Below are 14712 nucleotides of genomic sequence, written 5' to 3'. Positions count from 1 at the left end.
CTGTCAGTGATGAGGAGAGACAACCTACCTACCTACCTACCTACCTACCTACCTACCGCACAGAGCAGCTTTACTTTGACTCCCACTGTTCTAGTCTACTCAGACCCTAAAGCTCATCTACCCCTGCTGGTTGGAGAGGGCTAGGGAGGGAGAGTGAGTGGGAGAGAGAGAGAGAGAGAGAGAGAGAGAGAGAGGTGGGGGTGATAGCGAGAGAGAGCGGGAGAAAGCAGAGAGAGTGAAAGAGAGAGAATGAAGGGTGAAAGAGAAATAGATACTGCGATAGAGAGAGGAAGAGAGAGAGAGAAAAGAGAAGAGAGAGAGAGAGAAGAGAGAGAGAAAAGAGAAGAGAGAGAGAGAGTGAGTGAGTGAGAGAGAGAGAAAAGAGAAAGAGAGAGAGTGAGTGAGTGAGAGAGAGAGAAAAGAGAAAGAGAGAGAGAGAGAGAGAGAGCAAAGATAAAGGGACCACACTGAAGACTCAGATCTTCTCAGCAGTATTCAGATGTTACGCTCCACTACTCTCTGTTCCTCAGAGGACCTGGCTCTCCCCAAGGAGAGGGGGGGCCTCAGCCATCACTCTAATACTAAGAGAGGAGAGATACACTGGTGGATATTCTATGAGAGGAGATCTATGGGGGATAAACTCTCTGACACCAAGCTGATACACACCTGGCCTGGCACACGCGTTGTTCTTCCAACATGAGAGAGCAAGCCTCCATAGCTAAGAATAGGGAACAACCTAATTAGCCTGAGTAAATGACTATCTAGGGCTAGAAATGGAGCCATGTATAATACATACTGCCATTATTCAGCATGATAGGCTGCACCTGGGGGTGAGGGAGTGGGCACTAACTGGCTGCACTAAATAATACGCCGTGCATTCACACCACGGACACCTGGGGGTGAGGGAGTGGACTATAAAAAAGTGTGTGTGTGTGTGGTGTGTGTGTGTGTGTGTGTGCGCGTGCAGAAAAACATTCCCTGACTACAGTAGATACCAAACACACTCCCCAACCCACACAGTACTGTGGAGAGTGCATTGCTGTTGTGTTTGTTTTTGGCCAAGTGGAACGGGTCTCCATGAAGTGGCTGGTCTGCAACAGTAGTCAGGCACTAGCTCTAATAACAGCAGGTATGGTGGAGGAAGCTTTTAGCACAATGTCTAGTCTGAAACTCACTACGGTGACTCACTCTGTCTGAACACATCGTAACATAACGTACCTGGGACAATAGATGGACATAGTATACGTTTTACATGTTGTTTTTTAAAGGTAGCACCGCAGATACTGAGACGAGCGAGATGCAAGACTTCGCTCTCACACAGTATCTGTGCACAGGTTTGCTTCACGCTGTCACAGAGTGGTAGCCAGGGGACCAAAACAGTGGAGAAGTTGAGCTTCGCGCTTCAACGCTCTTAGTTGTTGTGGAAATTGACCCACTACGCTGTTTCTTTCTGCATCTACGTCATATCACTGAGTCTACCTTTAACATCATGTTTGACCTATTTTAGGGAGGGACTGGTGGACTACCATACACCTGCTGGACCTCATGCTGGGGGAAGCAGGGAGGAGCAGCAAGCCGGAAGTAAAGTCCAGATTCTAGTCTGAATCTCAGCTATGATGACTCACTCTGTCTGAACAGGAGAGATGGGCATAACCTACATGTTTTACATTTAGATTTGAACATTATGTTTGACATATTTTAGAGACGGATGCATGATATACTGTAATATAATATAATATAATAGATATTTAGTTGTCCATTAAGTCCAATCAATTATTTATTATTATTATTATCTGACACTTGATAGTTAAACGTGAATGTTTTCATTGTTTCTATCAAATAAATATATTATTAACACCAACACTTGGCATCTAGGTTTAGTACACATACAGGCTTTACAGTTCATTTGTGGCGTGGGAGATGACTTCCTAGCCTGGTTAACCCCGACTGAACTCCTCACTCACCATGATAAGTGAAGTGACACAATGGTGAAGTTACCATCCAGACTGGTTTAACCAAGCTAATGAATTCCTAAATCAAACAAGCACCTGTTCTGTGGCCAACAACCAACACAAGCAGATCAAAATAGACGTGACGATACTGTAATTAACGACAACTCTTTTAATTTGGGACTAATTAGGCAGTTCAGGTCGTTAGAGAGCCACTGATGAACGTGGGCGTTTATTCCATTCTGTCAGGAGAGGAGAGGAATTGAAATACACTGCGGGAGACGCACACACACACACACACACACACACACACTGTAAGTGGTAGGTTCTCATCTCATCTGGCCCACAGACTCTGTGTGGAGGAGAGAGAGGAGAGCGCTAGTGAAGTAACTTATAACTGCGGTAGGAGCGGCTCGCTGAGTGAAATAAACCACAATTATCTAGCACAGCAAGTGAGACCTGTGTGTGTTTTTTGTGGCTCGTTCACACACAGGTCTCACGCTGGCTGATACAGATGCAAATGAGTCAACTAGCGGAGTCAGATGATTCATGTGGTCAAAATGAGAGGTCAACGTAATAAACGCTGCAAATAGCTGGGGAGTTGAAACGTTTTGCCTTCATAATAAACACTTACTCTTCCAAACGGTTATTCCTTCTAACCTCTGCCTGAATAGAATATATTGCTCCTACATCTTTTGGCAGGGTGTTTGTTTTCGCTCCACTTCAGTGCTCTGCAAAGTAAGCAATTAAAAGGAAAATGTGTTTTCTTTTCAAAGTATTGGAGGAGGAGGAGGAGGAGGAGGCTTTTTGATTACCCACAATGCTCAGAGAAGGGAAAGGACAAGGTCCCTGTTATAATCAGTTGGGGGTGCAACTGGAGAGCAGAAGTTACCTAAATAAACTGTCAAAAGTTTTCCCTAAAGAAATGTAATCTTTGATTCTTCTCAAACATTCAAACATACTTATATGGGCTAAACTTATCCAAAATAAGTTCCAGTTCTGGGAAATCATTCTAAATCCATAACTGAACAAAAAAGGAATCCTGCATGCTGTTCTACTCTGTGACAACGTAGATAAGACACTTTGAGAGCAGCAAGTCTGTGGACGATTCCTTTCTTGTGCAAACTGAGTCTTCCCTCAAGTGTCACATTGACAACTTGAGAAGATGAGCCATCTAGAAGTACTGGTGAAATCAAACCGTTTGTTAAGCTCTCTTTGACAGTAGTAGCTCTCATGGTGTACAGTAAGCACGGCAAGTAAAAGAGATGGAATGAGTTTCTATATTCATGTCTGTGTAGTGAATATGACTGTCTCAGCGGGTTAGACTAGCATGGTTCTGGCAACACCTTGTTGTGGGTTGGATTTCCTTATAGGCCACATAAACTGCATGTACGTGCCACTGTCAATGTCAACAGTCCTGTAAGTTCCTTTTGACAAAAGCATCTGCTAAATGACCATATTACATTACATTACATTATATAAAAAATAAGCTATAATATAGTATTCATCTATACTCACCCCTATGTGGAAGGGTCCAGTGAAGTAGTCCAGGTTGGCCTGGATGAAGCCTATGTTGGTCAGGCCCAGTTCAGCACTCCTCACCTTCCCCCTAACCAGAGACTCCTCCTTGTTCTCTATCAGGATCACCTACAGTTAACCACACAAGATTACCTCTTACTTTTACCGAATCAACTCTGGTCCTCTGTTGCTCAGTTGGTTGAGCATTACTCTTGCAATGCCCCCCAAAAAAGTGGGTTTGATTCCCGGGACGGCCCACACGTAAAAAATGTATGCACGCGTGACTGTAATTCACTTTGGATAAAAGCGTCTGCTAAATGGAATATTATTATTTCTATATTATTATCGCTTACACGTAGCTAATCTAACATTACTCTTAGTTGACTCTTACCTCCTAGGTTATGAATAGCTTACTAGACAGCTATAGGCTAAAAGTCTAAGAATTATTTGAAAGAAATACAATTCTACAGTGTAAAATAATTAAATTAATGAAATACTAAGCCTGTTATTTGCAAAGAGAGGAATGCGATACAACATGCTCGAATTTCAAAATTCTCTGGAAAAACACAACACGAATGTGTAACTCAGTATCGAATTATGTCAAGCCACCCTAATGCGAGCTAGCTTCAACTTGGTAGACAAGACAGTTGTATGGAGAAGCACTGAGCTTCAACTTTCAACCTACCTGGCAGTCGGGCAGCATGTGAGCCAGAACGATCCCGACGTGGCCCTGGAAAAACACAACACGGAAAAAGACAAGACATAAATATATACGGAGGAAAAACACGCTTCAAAGCCGAGCCGAGCACATCAAAGGGGCTGTGATCAGTAGCGGCCTACCGCTCTGTCTACTCCAATATTGATCCATTATTAGCCACAGTCAGTGCTACTGCTGTGAAGTGTGCACTCCCTTCATGATAGACCACTCACTCTCTTCTCTCTCTCTCCTGTCTGTCTGTGCATGGAATAACAAGAGTTTTCCAAAAGAGAGCGAAAGAAGATAAGAGAAGAAATGTAGCCTTTCATCCTGATTTCTAACAGACAGTCTAATGAGGACAGACAGATAGAGAGTGATTGACGGATGGACAGAGGAGGTGGTGGAAGGATAGAGAGATGGACCGAAGGACTGACGGACGTACTGTACCCCTCCGCTGCAGAAATCCACCACTGTGTCCCCCGGCCGGGCCAGCTCCGTCGCCATGGCGACCAGGTTGTTCAGCTGCTGCCGTTTCCTCCACGCGCGGACGTCAGACATCTTCCCTGCAGACAGAGCTGAAGATTCAGTAAAAAGGAATGTTGTGCTTATGTAATAGAATAATAATATATGCCATTCATCAGATGCTTTTATATTGGTAGTCCCCAGCGGAATCAAACCCACGAACCTGCCGTTGGCTTCACTAACTTATGTAAGTCTTATATAAGGTGAAATAAGAAGGTATTGGATGGAATGGTATGAGCTAACAAATATCAAACATATCTGTACAATACCAGAAGTATCAATGTTTGACTGGAAGATGAATCAACATGATCTAATCACAGTACAGTCAATTCAGATGTAACATATTCTCCTTCAAACACGTTTGAATTGCTTTTTATTTCTTTAATCCTTTCTGTCTTTTCGTTTCAGGAAGGAACCTTTATAAAAAAGCTTTTGTAACCCAAGAAGATGCTCTCTTTTTCCCATATAAATGCAGAAGTGCCAGACAGCGTTCCTATTTCATGTGTCCCTGTCTTGAAGTGCAGAACATTCTGTCACACTGTGTTTTACAGGCACAGATCTATGATGATACAGTACATGCTGTAATCCAGCTACAAGGGCCACTCTCATCATCATCATCCCTCACCAACCACACAGTTTCTACCAACCGAGTGCAAAACACCATTCAACAGGGTGAAACAAAACAAAACAAAACAAGCGACAGAGCCAAAATGGAGTGGAAACTCTTCTGCTTCAGCAAAGAAACAGAGCCACTTTGGCAGTATGCAGCCGCACAGGGTGTACGTGATTAACTCAATGCACATTTTATCCCCCTCTCCCTCCTCCTCCTGTCTGTCGTTGGCGGCGGCGGTGAGCCATGCGTGGCGTGCGTTTGCGGTACCGTTTCTGGCCCATAAATCCTGAGTGATGAGTGTTTCGTTTACCCCGGTGTCATGCTATGATAACCGCTCGGCTGGAATATCAGAAACACATTATTGGTGCTCTTCCCTTCGCTCCTCAGCTCACTGCCGCCTCCGCAAATTGATATACGGGCGATACACACACAGGCCGGGTGGCGTGCAGAAGAGAAGAGATGACAGTAGCAACGGGGTAGACCAATATTCTCGTCACGCTAATACAAATAAGGAACTTCACAGCCCTCCCCATTGTTATTTACCTCACACTGCTTCATATTAAATCAGCTCCCAGAAGTACAAGGAGAGAATGAAAAAAGCAAAGGGAGAAGCACGTCAAAAACAATGGGGTGGTATTGACCAGGTAGCAGCAGCAACTTTTCATTTCGATGGGTTATTCAGATCCACGTCTGTTCTCTCCTAAATAGCCCAGCCTCCTGTGAGGCCTACTATTGAGCGCTTTTATGCCGTCGGATTGGAGGAGCGCTTCGGGGTCTTAATTGACAATTGCCTTGCGCGGTGGGATGCCATTCAGCGGCTGAAACAAAACGAGCTGAAAGCCGAATGATAAACCTGGGACGTGACGAGTGGTCCAATGCAGAGAGATGAGATGAAGGCAGGGTGAGTGCATGAGATACACGAGGGCCCCAAGCCCAACAATATGGCTGACATGAACGATGCAGTGTTTTATGAGAGACCGAGTACAGAGTAGAGACAACAGAGACGTGGCTCTGGGGCCAGTTCAGGAGGATTCAACACTACATATTCAGATAGAAACGCACTATATAGAAGAGACTTGCCTCTCTGTCATGTAGAACTGGGGAATCACGTCAACTCTACACAAGACATTTATATCGCCACTATTCGGGTAAGGGCCTGTGGGACGGATGAGTGGGATGGTGGGAGAGGTCCTTTCATGGCTCACCAACAACCACTCCACTGTAAGCATGAAAGCCTTGATGAGGGGGCAGCACTAGACTGAAGCAGGGAGGCTATTGTCCAGAGCAGACAGAGAGCTGGACCTGGGTCTCTTATCCTTCTTTTATCCCGCTCTCATCTGCAGCAGAGAGGAGTGAGAGTGACCCACACGGCCCTGGCTGAATAGCCGTAATTGTGCACCCAGCAATTTCCCTTCTGCAACACTCAGCAATTTCCACACAGCCAACTGTTCTCACACCAATAGAATGAGGATAGAAATGGAAAAACTTTACAAGTAGGACAAATGTCAAAGGAAATAGCAGTGAGTGTATAATAACATAGTTATAACATAGTTATTATACACTGTAGTTTGGCTTATTAAGTTGCGATTGTGTTTTTGCCTTACTTACTGCTGAATTAGGTAAGGGTCTTGAGGAACCACAGCAAAGTCCAACTCCTAATTGAGAGAGGTAAACACACAGGCTAATCTATTACAGTGTTCTGTGGCTGGTTTCCTACACTGTCAGTATGTATCACCGAGATCATTCACACACACATGCACACAGACAGACAGACAGACAGACACACACGTCATTCAGCAGGAGGAAATTTCCTAACAACTCCTATAAACTTACCCATTAATCTCCCCAATCAAGTGTTAATTAAAAACCTAAAAGGCCATATCCATTTCAAATCCCCAGCTTGTAAGGAAGCACTAATCCTATCATTTTATTCATTAAACTCTCAACTACCGGTACTCCAGTTAGGTTGCATGGTGCACCTGGTAGCCTGAAGTGATTGGCTGAGGACAGAGTGTCTGTCAATCTACACTATTATGTCTATCAGTGCTGGAAAGTTGTGATATCATAACAGCATGATGTCAAGTGCTATCACTCAGCAGCATGTACTCTGTGTTATACCAATGGCATGTCTCCCAGGAACTGTGTGTGTGTGTGTGTGTGTGTGTGTGTGTGTGTGTGTGTGTGTGTGTGTGTGAGCTCTCCGTCATCACCAGCTCAGTTCTAACCCCACAGGGGATTATGCTACTCTGTTACACGGAGGGGAGACTTCCGATATGGAACACGGAACGCCACAAGATTCCCAGTGCTCCGGATGGAGATTCCGACAACAGGGCAGGGTAAGGCAGGGCAGGGTATGGTAGAGGAAGATCTCCTTAGTTTGTTTTAGGAACAGGAGCGTTGGGAAGGTGGGAAGGGGGTCGTTCCATTTCATTTCAGCAAGCCATGACACCCACCATCTCAGATTGCTCTCAAATGGTTTCTGTAGTTAGAAACAGATAAGACAATTTGATTTATCTTTCAACAAAATAATGTTTCAGGAATGCTAGTCAGAAACAATTTCAGAATAATCTTAGATGGTGGGTGTCGAAATCGTCTTTCTTATGCTTTTAGAGGTGGAACGACTCAAGGGCAAAGCACACACACACCCTGGGAAGGGCGAAGTGCCAGCCCTATTTATAGCTCTCCAGGACCTCAGGCGTTTTTCCTGGTTTCCTTTGTCCCTTTGTTGACAGGGGCTTTGTGGGCATGCGTGAGCACACCTGAAACATTCTGGCTGGAGTTGGAGACTGCAGAGAGAGGGTGTATAATTAACTTTATAAAAGACGGTTGTAACAACATGGCTGCATCCCATTCACGCCCACTGAGAATTTTTAATTGGGAGTTTATATTTTAGGTTTCCGGATGTAATAACCACTAAACAACGGATGCTCACACTAATTGTAGTTGCTTGGCTACCTACTTCAGACTAACAAGTGATAAAATAATAGGCTTATACACCTGTAGTTACAATGCTATTTCTCTTGTAGTTGTGCATCCAAAAAAGGAATTCCTTATCAGTTAATTCACTCACTCTTTGTCTGATATAGCCTACAGTCTTCAGCCATTAATTCAATTAAGTACTGCTTCTAATAAAATAGAAGAAAATATTCCTGGTGCTCTGGTTTAGTGTGCGATAACGGCGTTGTTGTTTTGCTGTCGTTTTCCCAGCAGACAGCAGGTCATGATTAGTGCACATGCTGGACCAGACTGTAGTGCACCCAGCCAGACGTCTCCTTTCCCATGAGATGGGCCAAACCCCATCCCACACACTCCTCCAACTCCCCCCTCTTTCTCATCCCATCATCTCTGAAATTAAAGCTTGACATTTCACTCTGTTTTGTTTTGGCACACACTCAGAGCAAGGTCGGGCCTCTTACGTCTGCTCTGAAAGACGGGGCAGGATTTGGACACCCAGCTTGACTAAAAGCCTCACATAAACTCATTTTCAAAGTCCGGAAAGCTCATAAATAGAAATGGCTGTTTTAAAGGGTGGCCCTGCACCGCATCTCATTAAACCCATCGATTGAGATGATAAATAATATTGGTATAAATCAGCTGTAATAGTAGGCCTCTCTGTCATCTATGACCTGTTTTGTTGCAAAGGATTTACTCATAGCCTGGTCAGAGATTAACATCGCATTGACACAAAATATGACACAATACTAATTACTGCTACTGCCTTGACGGAGAGCTCTGCTAATACTGTGGAAGTATAGGTTTAGTCAGCCAGTACATGTTTAGGGATTTCCCCATGTATAAACCCCCCTAGCAGACAATAGGAATGTATGTAGGCTTTATGTTGACTACAGATACCAGCATGCTGCATAACTATGATGATTCATGCTGCTTAATCTGAATGAGGGCAACCAAAGGTGACGAATACCTGAGGGCTATATCACGTCAGACTATGTTGCCAAATAAGATTGGGTGTGGGTTGCCAGATTGGGTTGACGTTGCCAGGTTGGGTTGGGGTTGCCGGGTTGGGTTGAGGTTGCCAGGTTGAGTTGGGGTTGCCAGGTTGGGTACAGGTTATTAGGTTGAGGGCGACCTCCAAAGTGAAATACTGTATGTCTGGACTGTAAAATACTGTAGTTCTGGATTCCCTGTCTATGCAAATGATAACTTTAATGAAATCTCCACAAGGTGGTTGAGTAGAAGCCCTAATAATATGGTGGATCTTGAAAACAACCGTAGTTTACACAACCATCTTCTATGTAATTCAGAAGGGATTGTGGAGTGAAAGGAGGACAATCTACATACTGATTTATGCACTCCCCCCACACTCCCTCCCCATAGCTACATTCCCATTTGGTTTAAAATTCAGAGCCAATTTATAAACCAGTCGCAGTGACAACAGTGAAGTATATCATCAACAGCATGCGACTGTCATCAGGCGAGGGCTCAAAACAAGCCAAAGCCGACACCTGTGTGACAGGTGGGCCACATCCCACAATCCACCACCGTCTTCATCTCTATCATTATCATCCATCTTATGGACAGAAACAAAGACAGCGAAAGAAAAACAGACTTAAGAAGGACACTGCAGTGACGGCGAAACACAATCTTACGGTCGGAACAGACGTTCTCATTTAGACTCACCGAACAGGCATTTACGGTAGGTACGCCCTTGGGAGAAAAAAAACAAAAAACAACTGCTACCGTTGTAAAACAGAGTGACAGACAGGAGACAGATGATAAAACTAGCATAAGTCAAAGTCGTAGCACAGGAGCTAGCCTATAGCGTAGAGCCATCTGTTGAGCAGAGCATGTCGTGCAGCCAAAACAACTGTGGAGGAGACAAAGAGGACAAGGGCAGCCAACCAGAAGCCACCGCAACATACTACCCATAAACCCCTTCTCCTCTAGTGGAGCAAGATGGAGGTCATCCAACGGAGAGGAGCGCGGTCACAGTCAGTCACGTACGCTCGGAGGCAGCGGAGACGGATGTGTGTGTGTGTGTGTGTGTGTGTGTGTGTGGCCACCCACAGAGACAGTGGCCACCCACAGAGATCCACCACTCTTTTTTTTATTATTATTGTTGTTGCTGTATGAAATGCAAAGTAATTCCTCTGTCTTCCTCCCCATTGACTTGACTTGACCCCCTAGATGTCATTCTGCTCACATAGTGGGTTAGCTAGTATACCCGTTTGGTAATTCTGACAGGAACTGATGGCTGTTTTCTTTCTGAATGACTTCCCTTGTTGTTTAACCTTACACTGAGTTCTGCTATGTGAGCTGACTAGCTGAGCAGTAACAGAGTTGCTGGTGGTGTCTGTGTTGTGTTTGAGAATGATAATTTTGCCAGTTATCTGTTCTTTGTGGTGATAATGACAACTGGGCAGGCAGCCAGAGAGGACAGCCAGGGTGACGTCTAGGGGATTCTTAGCCTTGGATGGATGCCGGGGGGGTGTCACCTTTCCCAGTCGGGTCCGGGGTAGGGCCAACCTGCTGGGGTTAGCTAGTCAGGCGAGCCTGGGGATCTATGGGGCCTGCCTCTGGGCTGACACACTGACAGGAGAGCAGGATCCCTGCTGGCTTTTTTCTGGCACAGAGCCTTTATTTCTTCCTTTTCTGATGCCGCAGCGCTGTGACGGGCCTATCAAATGCAGCGGAACTCTGATGGGGCCCTATCAGATTGATCAGAATGTAAACAGTGGGCAGCCTCAGTACGGGGCTCTGTGTTTAGATGACAGGGATCTGGATGAGTGCTCCCACGGCTACCGTCAGAGAGAGGAAGATGCTGGTTCAAAGACAAAACAGTGTTGAACACAGACTGAGCTGACATGATAAGTATGCATACATAAATCATCCAAGTAGGCCAGCAATGCATATAGGCTATATTATTCCTTCTAGGTAGCCTATTCATATTCATAAGCACTGATCACGTCAATGTAGGCTATATTCCTTTAATATATAAATTTTCAAGCACTAGGCCTCATGATCAAGTCAGTGTTCGACAGGAAGCACACATTATATCCATGAGTAAAATTACACTTTAATGTGTAAAGTTGTTCTATCAACTAGGCTAAGTGATATTTCAGGCTTTAGAGAGAGAGTAGTTTAAAAAACGTTTACGCTCATTTATACCCTAGAACATATTTTTCACACCACACAACCACTTAAGTCAAGGCTAACAAGCAAAAGAGAGTACTACGCCAACATGAACTGAGGCAAAAAAACGGAAAAGCTCACAGGGGTAGGTTTGAGCGGTATACCGTATATACCGGGGTATTTGGAAAAAGCCACAGGATGTTTTTTCCCAAATAAAAAACTAGTTATTTAAAGTTTTTCAATAGATTTCAATATTTGTAGCTACTTTTCAAGTTATTACCTGTAGTCAACTTGTGCAATACGTTACGAGATAAAGCAGATTGTGTTCTTCATTTCACCCATCACATTATTTTACATTATGAAGCTTACCGTAGTTCCACAGAACAGTTGAGCCAGTCACGTGTTTGTTTGTACATAGCACAACAGGAGAAAGCAGGAGATGGTGAGTCCATAGCGTTCTATATCTATCAGCGAGTCTCTGTTGTGCGCCGCATATGAGGTGATGAAGTTATACGTGTATGCAATTCACTACTAAATGTTTGCCATCAGATATCTTATAACGGCTTTCTGCCAGAAGTCAAAGAGCTCTGGAGGAGTTATCTGTACAGCTCCCATTTCTTCTCTGTGCTTCCTACTAGCGGTTTTTTTCTCCTCCTCCATTCTTCTCCATGTACACATGCATCACAACTTTGTTCATTTGCACAATTTCTCTCGTTCACTTTCGCTTGTAAATGTCCACACTCAACGAAAACAACATTTGGTAGCTACTAGCTATGCTTGGATTTGCCTGTCTTTGCAATTCGTTTGTTTGTTTTTGCTTGTTTTCGCTCGTTAGCATTTAGCTAACAGCATCTATGTGATTTCACTATTAGTTTGTGCAAATGTTGTTAGCATTCTGGTAAGAGAGGCCTAATGGACTTTTCTTGCGTTTTTAGCGCCCCCTTGTGTGTTATGCTGGTAATACGTAAATCCCAGGATGAGAGAAGGATTGTATTACGATATGAAAATCTGGATTTCGCCCAAGCCTACACAGGGGTAAAGTGAGGACCGCTTCGTCCAATATAGAGGCTGAAGAATCGCATTGATTTCCTGCCTGTTAGCAACACATGTGCATAGCCATTAAGATGGAGTTTCCATCGCCTTGTAAAAAAGCCTCATTCGTAAACACAGTGATGGAAATAACAGACTGCTTATAAAAGACGAACAGGAACGGCATGCATGTAATCCAACCATTAAAACGCACCTCAGACTTGCTCCTAGAAGGCATTGGCCAATTTTGGCCTCAGTCCAGCCGAAATATCAGGGTGGATTTTCAGAGTGTTTGTGAGAGACCATTGCGAATTTGTCATGTTAATTGCTGAGAGAAAACCCTGAGAAGGGTGGAGATAATCCATTTAAGAACTGTGGAGTCAAAAGTGAAATAGCCAAGCCATTCACAACTAGTAACTCGACCAATGTATTTGTGCAACAGGTGTGCTTGTCTACCAAACACGGTGTGGCATGCCCATGCTCAAATCTTGAAGGTTACAGAATAAATTACTTTACATCTATTAACATTCGAGAGCTGAAGCAAGCAAGAGCCTCCTTGAAAGAAGCGGAGAAAAAACCTCACAATACAAAGTAGGGCTGCACAATATATCGTTTCAGCATCGACATTGCGATGTATGCATCCGCAATAGTCACATCGCAGAACGTGCAATTTAGTAAGGTAAACATATATCAGTCTACAATATATATATTTTTTAAATGTTAAACTAGCATTATATCTGTCTGATATAACATAATTTACTCAGATGTATGGGTTATTGGATACACAGTTTATTATTGTTATTTTAAACACGGAGTTGGTTGCTGCACGTGGTTGACATGCAGGCTCTGCTTGCGCGTGACGAAATGATGAGCGAGGAACAGGCAAAAAAGACCGAAATTGAGAATTTGGTTGCAAAAAGAAATGCATCGTCAATTATATGGAAATATTTCAGCTACAGACAGGATGATGTTGACCAAAAACAGGTACTTTGTCGAGAGTGCCTTGCAATTGTTGCCACAACACGAGGCAACACGACCAATTTGTTCGATCATTTAAGGCGGCACCACAAATCTTCGTATGACAAGTACAAAGCATCTCAATGCCCTCCAAAGCAAAAATCTATTTCGGATGCCTTTGCCAGTATTACACCATACGAGAACGGTTCCAAACGGCAGAAAGAAATCACAGATTCAATAACATTTCACGCCGCCAAAGACATGGTACCAATTAACACGGTTACCAAAGAGGGTTTTAAAAATAATGATCCGGTCGCTTGACAAGCGGTATGTAATGCCATCACGCAACTATTTTTCTCAAGTTGCCATCCCAGAGTTGTACGAGAAATGCAAGGCACAAGTTGAAACAGAGCTGTCACAAGTGGAATATTATACAGCAACAACGGACTTGTGGTCCAGCCGGACAACGGAGCCCTACATAAGTCTGACCGTACACTTTATTAATGAGGACTTCCACCTGAAAAGTCGCTGTTTGCAAACTGCATTTTTCCCAGAGGATCATACATACATCCTGTATTTTTTCATATCGCAATATATATCGCAGGAAAACAAAATATCGCAATGTCAGTTATTTCCAATTTCGTGCAACCCTAATACAAAGCCTGCTGGAGGAAGCTTGTGAATGACCTATGCTACCCAAGGAGCAAAAGCTTTTACGTAACAGTCACAATGATTCTCTGAATTGTGTGGAAAACAAGCTTGAGCACAACTATCGCTGACAGAATAGTCACTGCATGCTTGATTTCTTTAGCCTACACGCTATGACAAAACATTTTCCATAACACCCTGTACCCACACCAGTATAAAGTCAACAAAGTGTAGGCCTAAATACGTAATACGAACTTAAATTACACACCAATTATCTCCATTCATTGTAATGCGAGATTCCCCCCCCCTACATTTCGAAGCAGCCAGCCAAGCATGTTTTCCTTGTTTGTTTAGCTTGGATGGCGATGGCAGCAGAAGCTGCTTGGGCTTGCTGCCTCCAAAATGAGCCACTAGAAATAATAACCGTAGCTGAGGAGAGACAGATTAGGACTTGATAAAGAGAGTTGCACTGTTTTTAAAAGACACCTTCAACAACCCCGTTATATGACAAGTCCCTGGCAGACGCCCCATGTTTCTTTTAATGGACGCCACAATATCTAGTTGGCAGCTACTGATTATTACCTTGGCATTCCCACAGAACTCTTCCCTCTCTACTCCTCACCAATTTGAGATTTGAAATGGCTTGCTTAGTGAATATTGATGTGTATATTGATGTGTATTGTTGATGT

General features: G+C 43.8%; 1 protein-coding gene across 1 annotated transcript in view; it reads right to left on the bottom strand.

The window, feature by feature from the left end:
- The window catches only part of LOC121556741 (glutathione S-transferase C-terminal domain-containing protein-like), a 53413-nt gene that overhangs the window by 9220 nt on the left and 29481 nt on the right, over nucleotides 1-14712 (bottom strand). The window contains 3 exon segments of the mRNA XM_045214776.1: nucleotides 3468-3596; nucleotides 4153-4197; nucleotides 4612-4727. Of these exon segments, the coding sequence (XP_045070711.1) occupies nucleotides 3468-3596; nucleotides 4153-4197; nucleotides 4612-4727 (290 nt within the window).

This window comes from Coregonus clupeaformis, unplaced genomic scaffold, assembly GCF_020615455.1.
Source record: "Coregonus clupeaformis isolate EN_2021a unplaced genomic scaffold, ASM2061545v1 scaf0311, whole genome shotgun sequence".
Taxonomy (NCBI): domain Eukaryota; kingdom Metazoa; phylum Chordata; class Actinopteri; order Salmoniformes; family Salmonidae; genus Coregonus; species Coregonus clupeaformis.
Note: the sequence above shows the minus strand (reverse complement) of the source record. Positions and strands in the feature narration are given on the sequence as shown.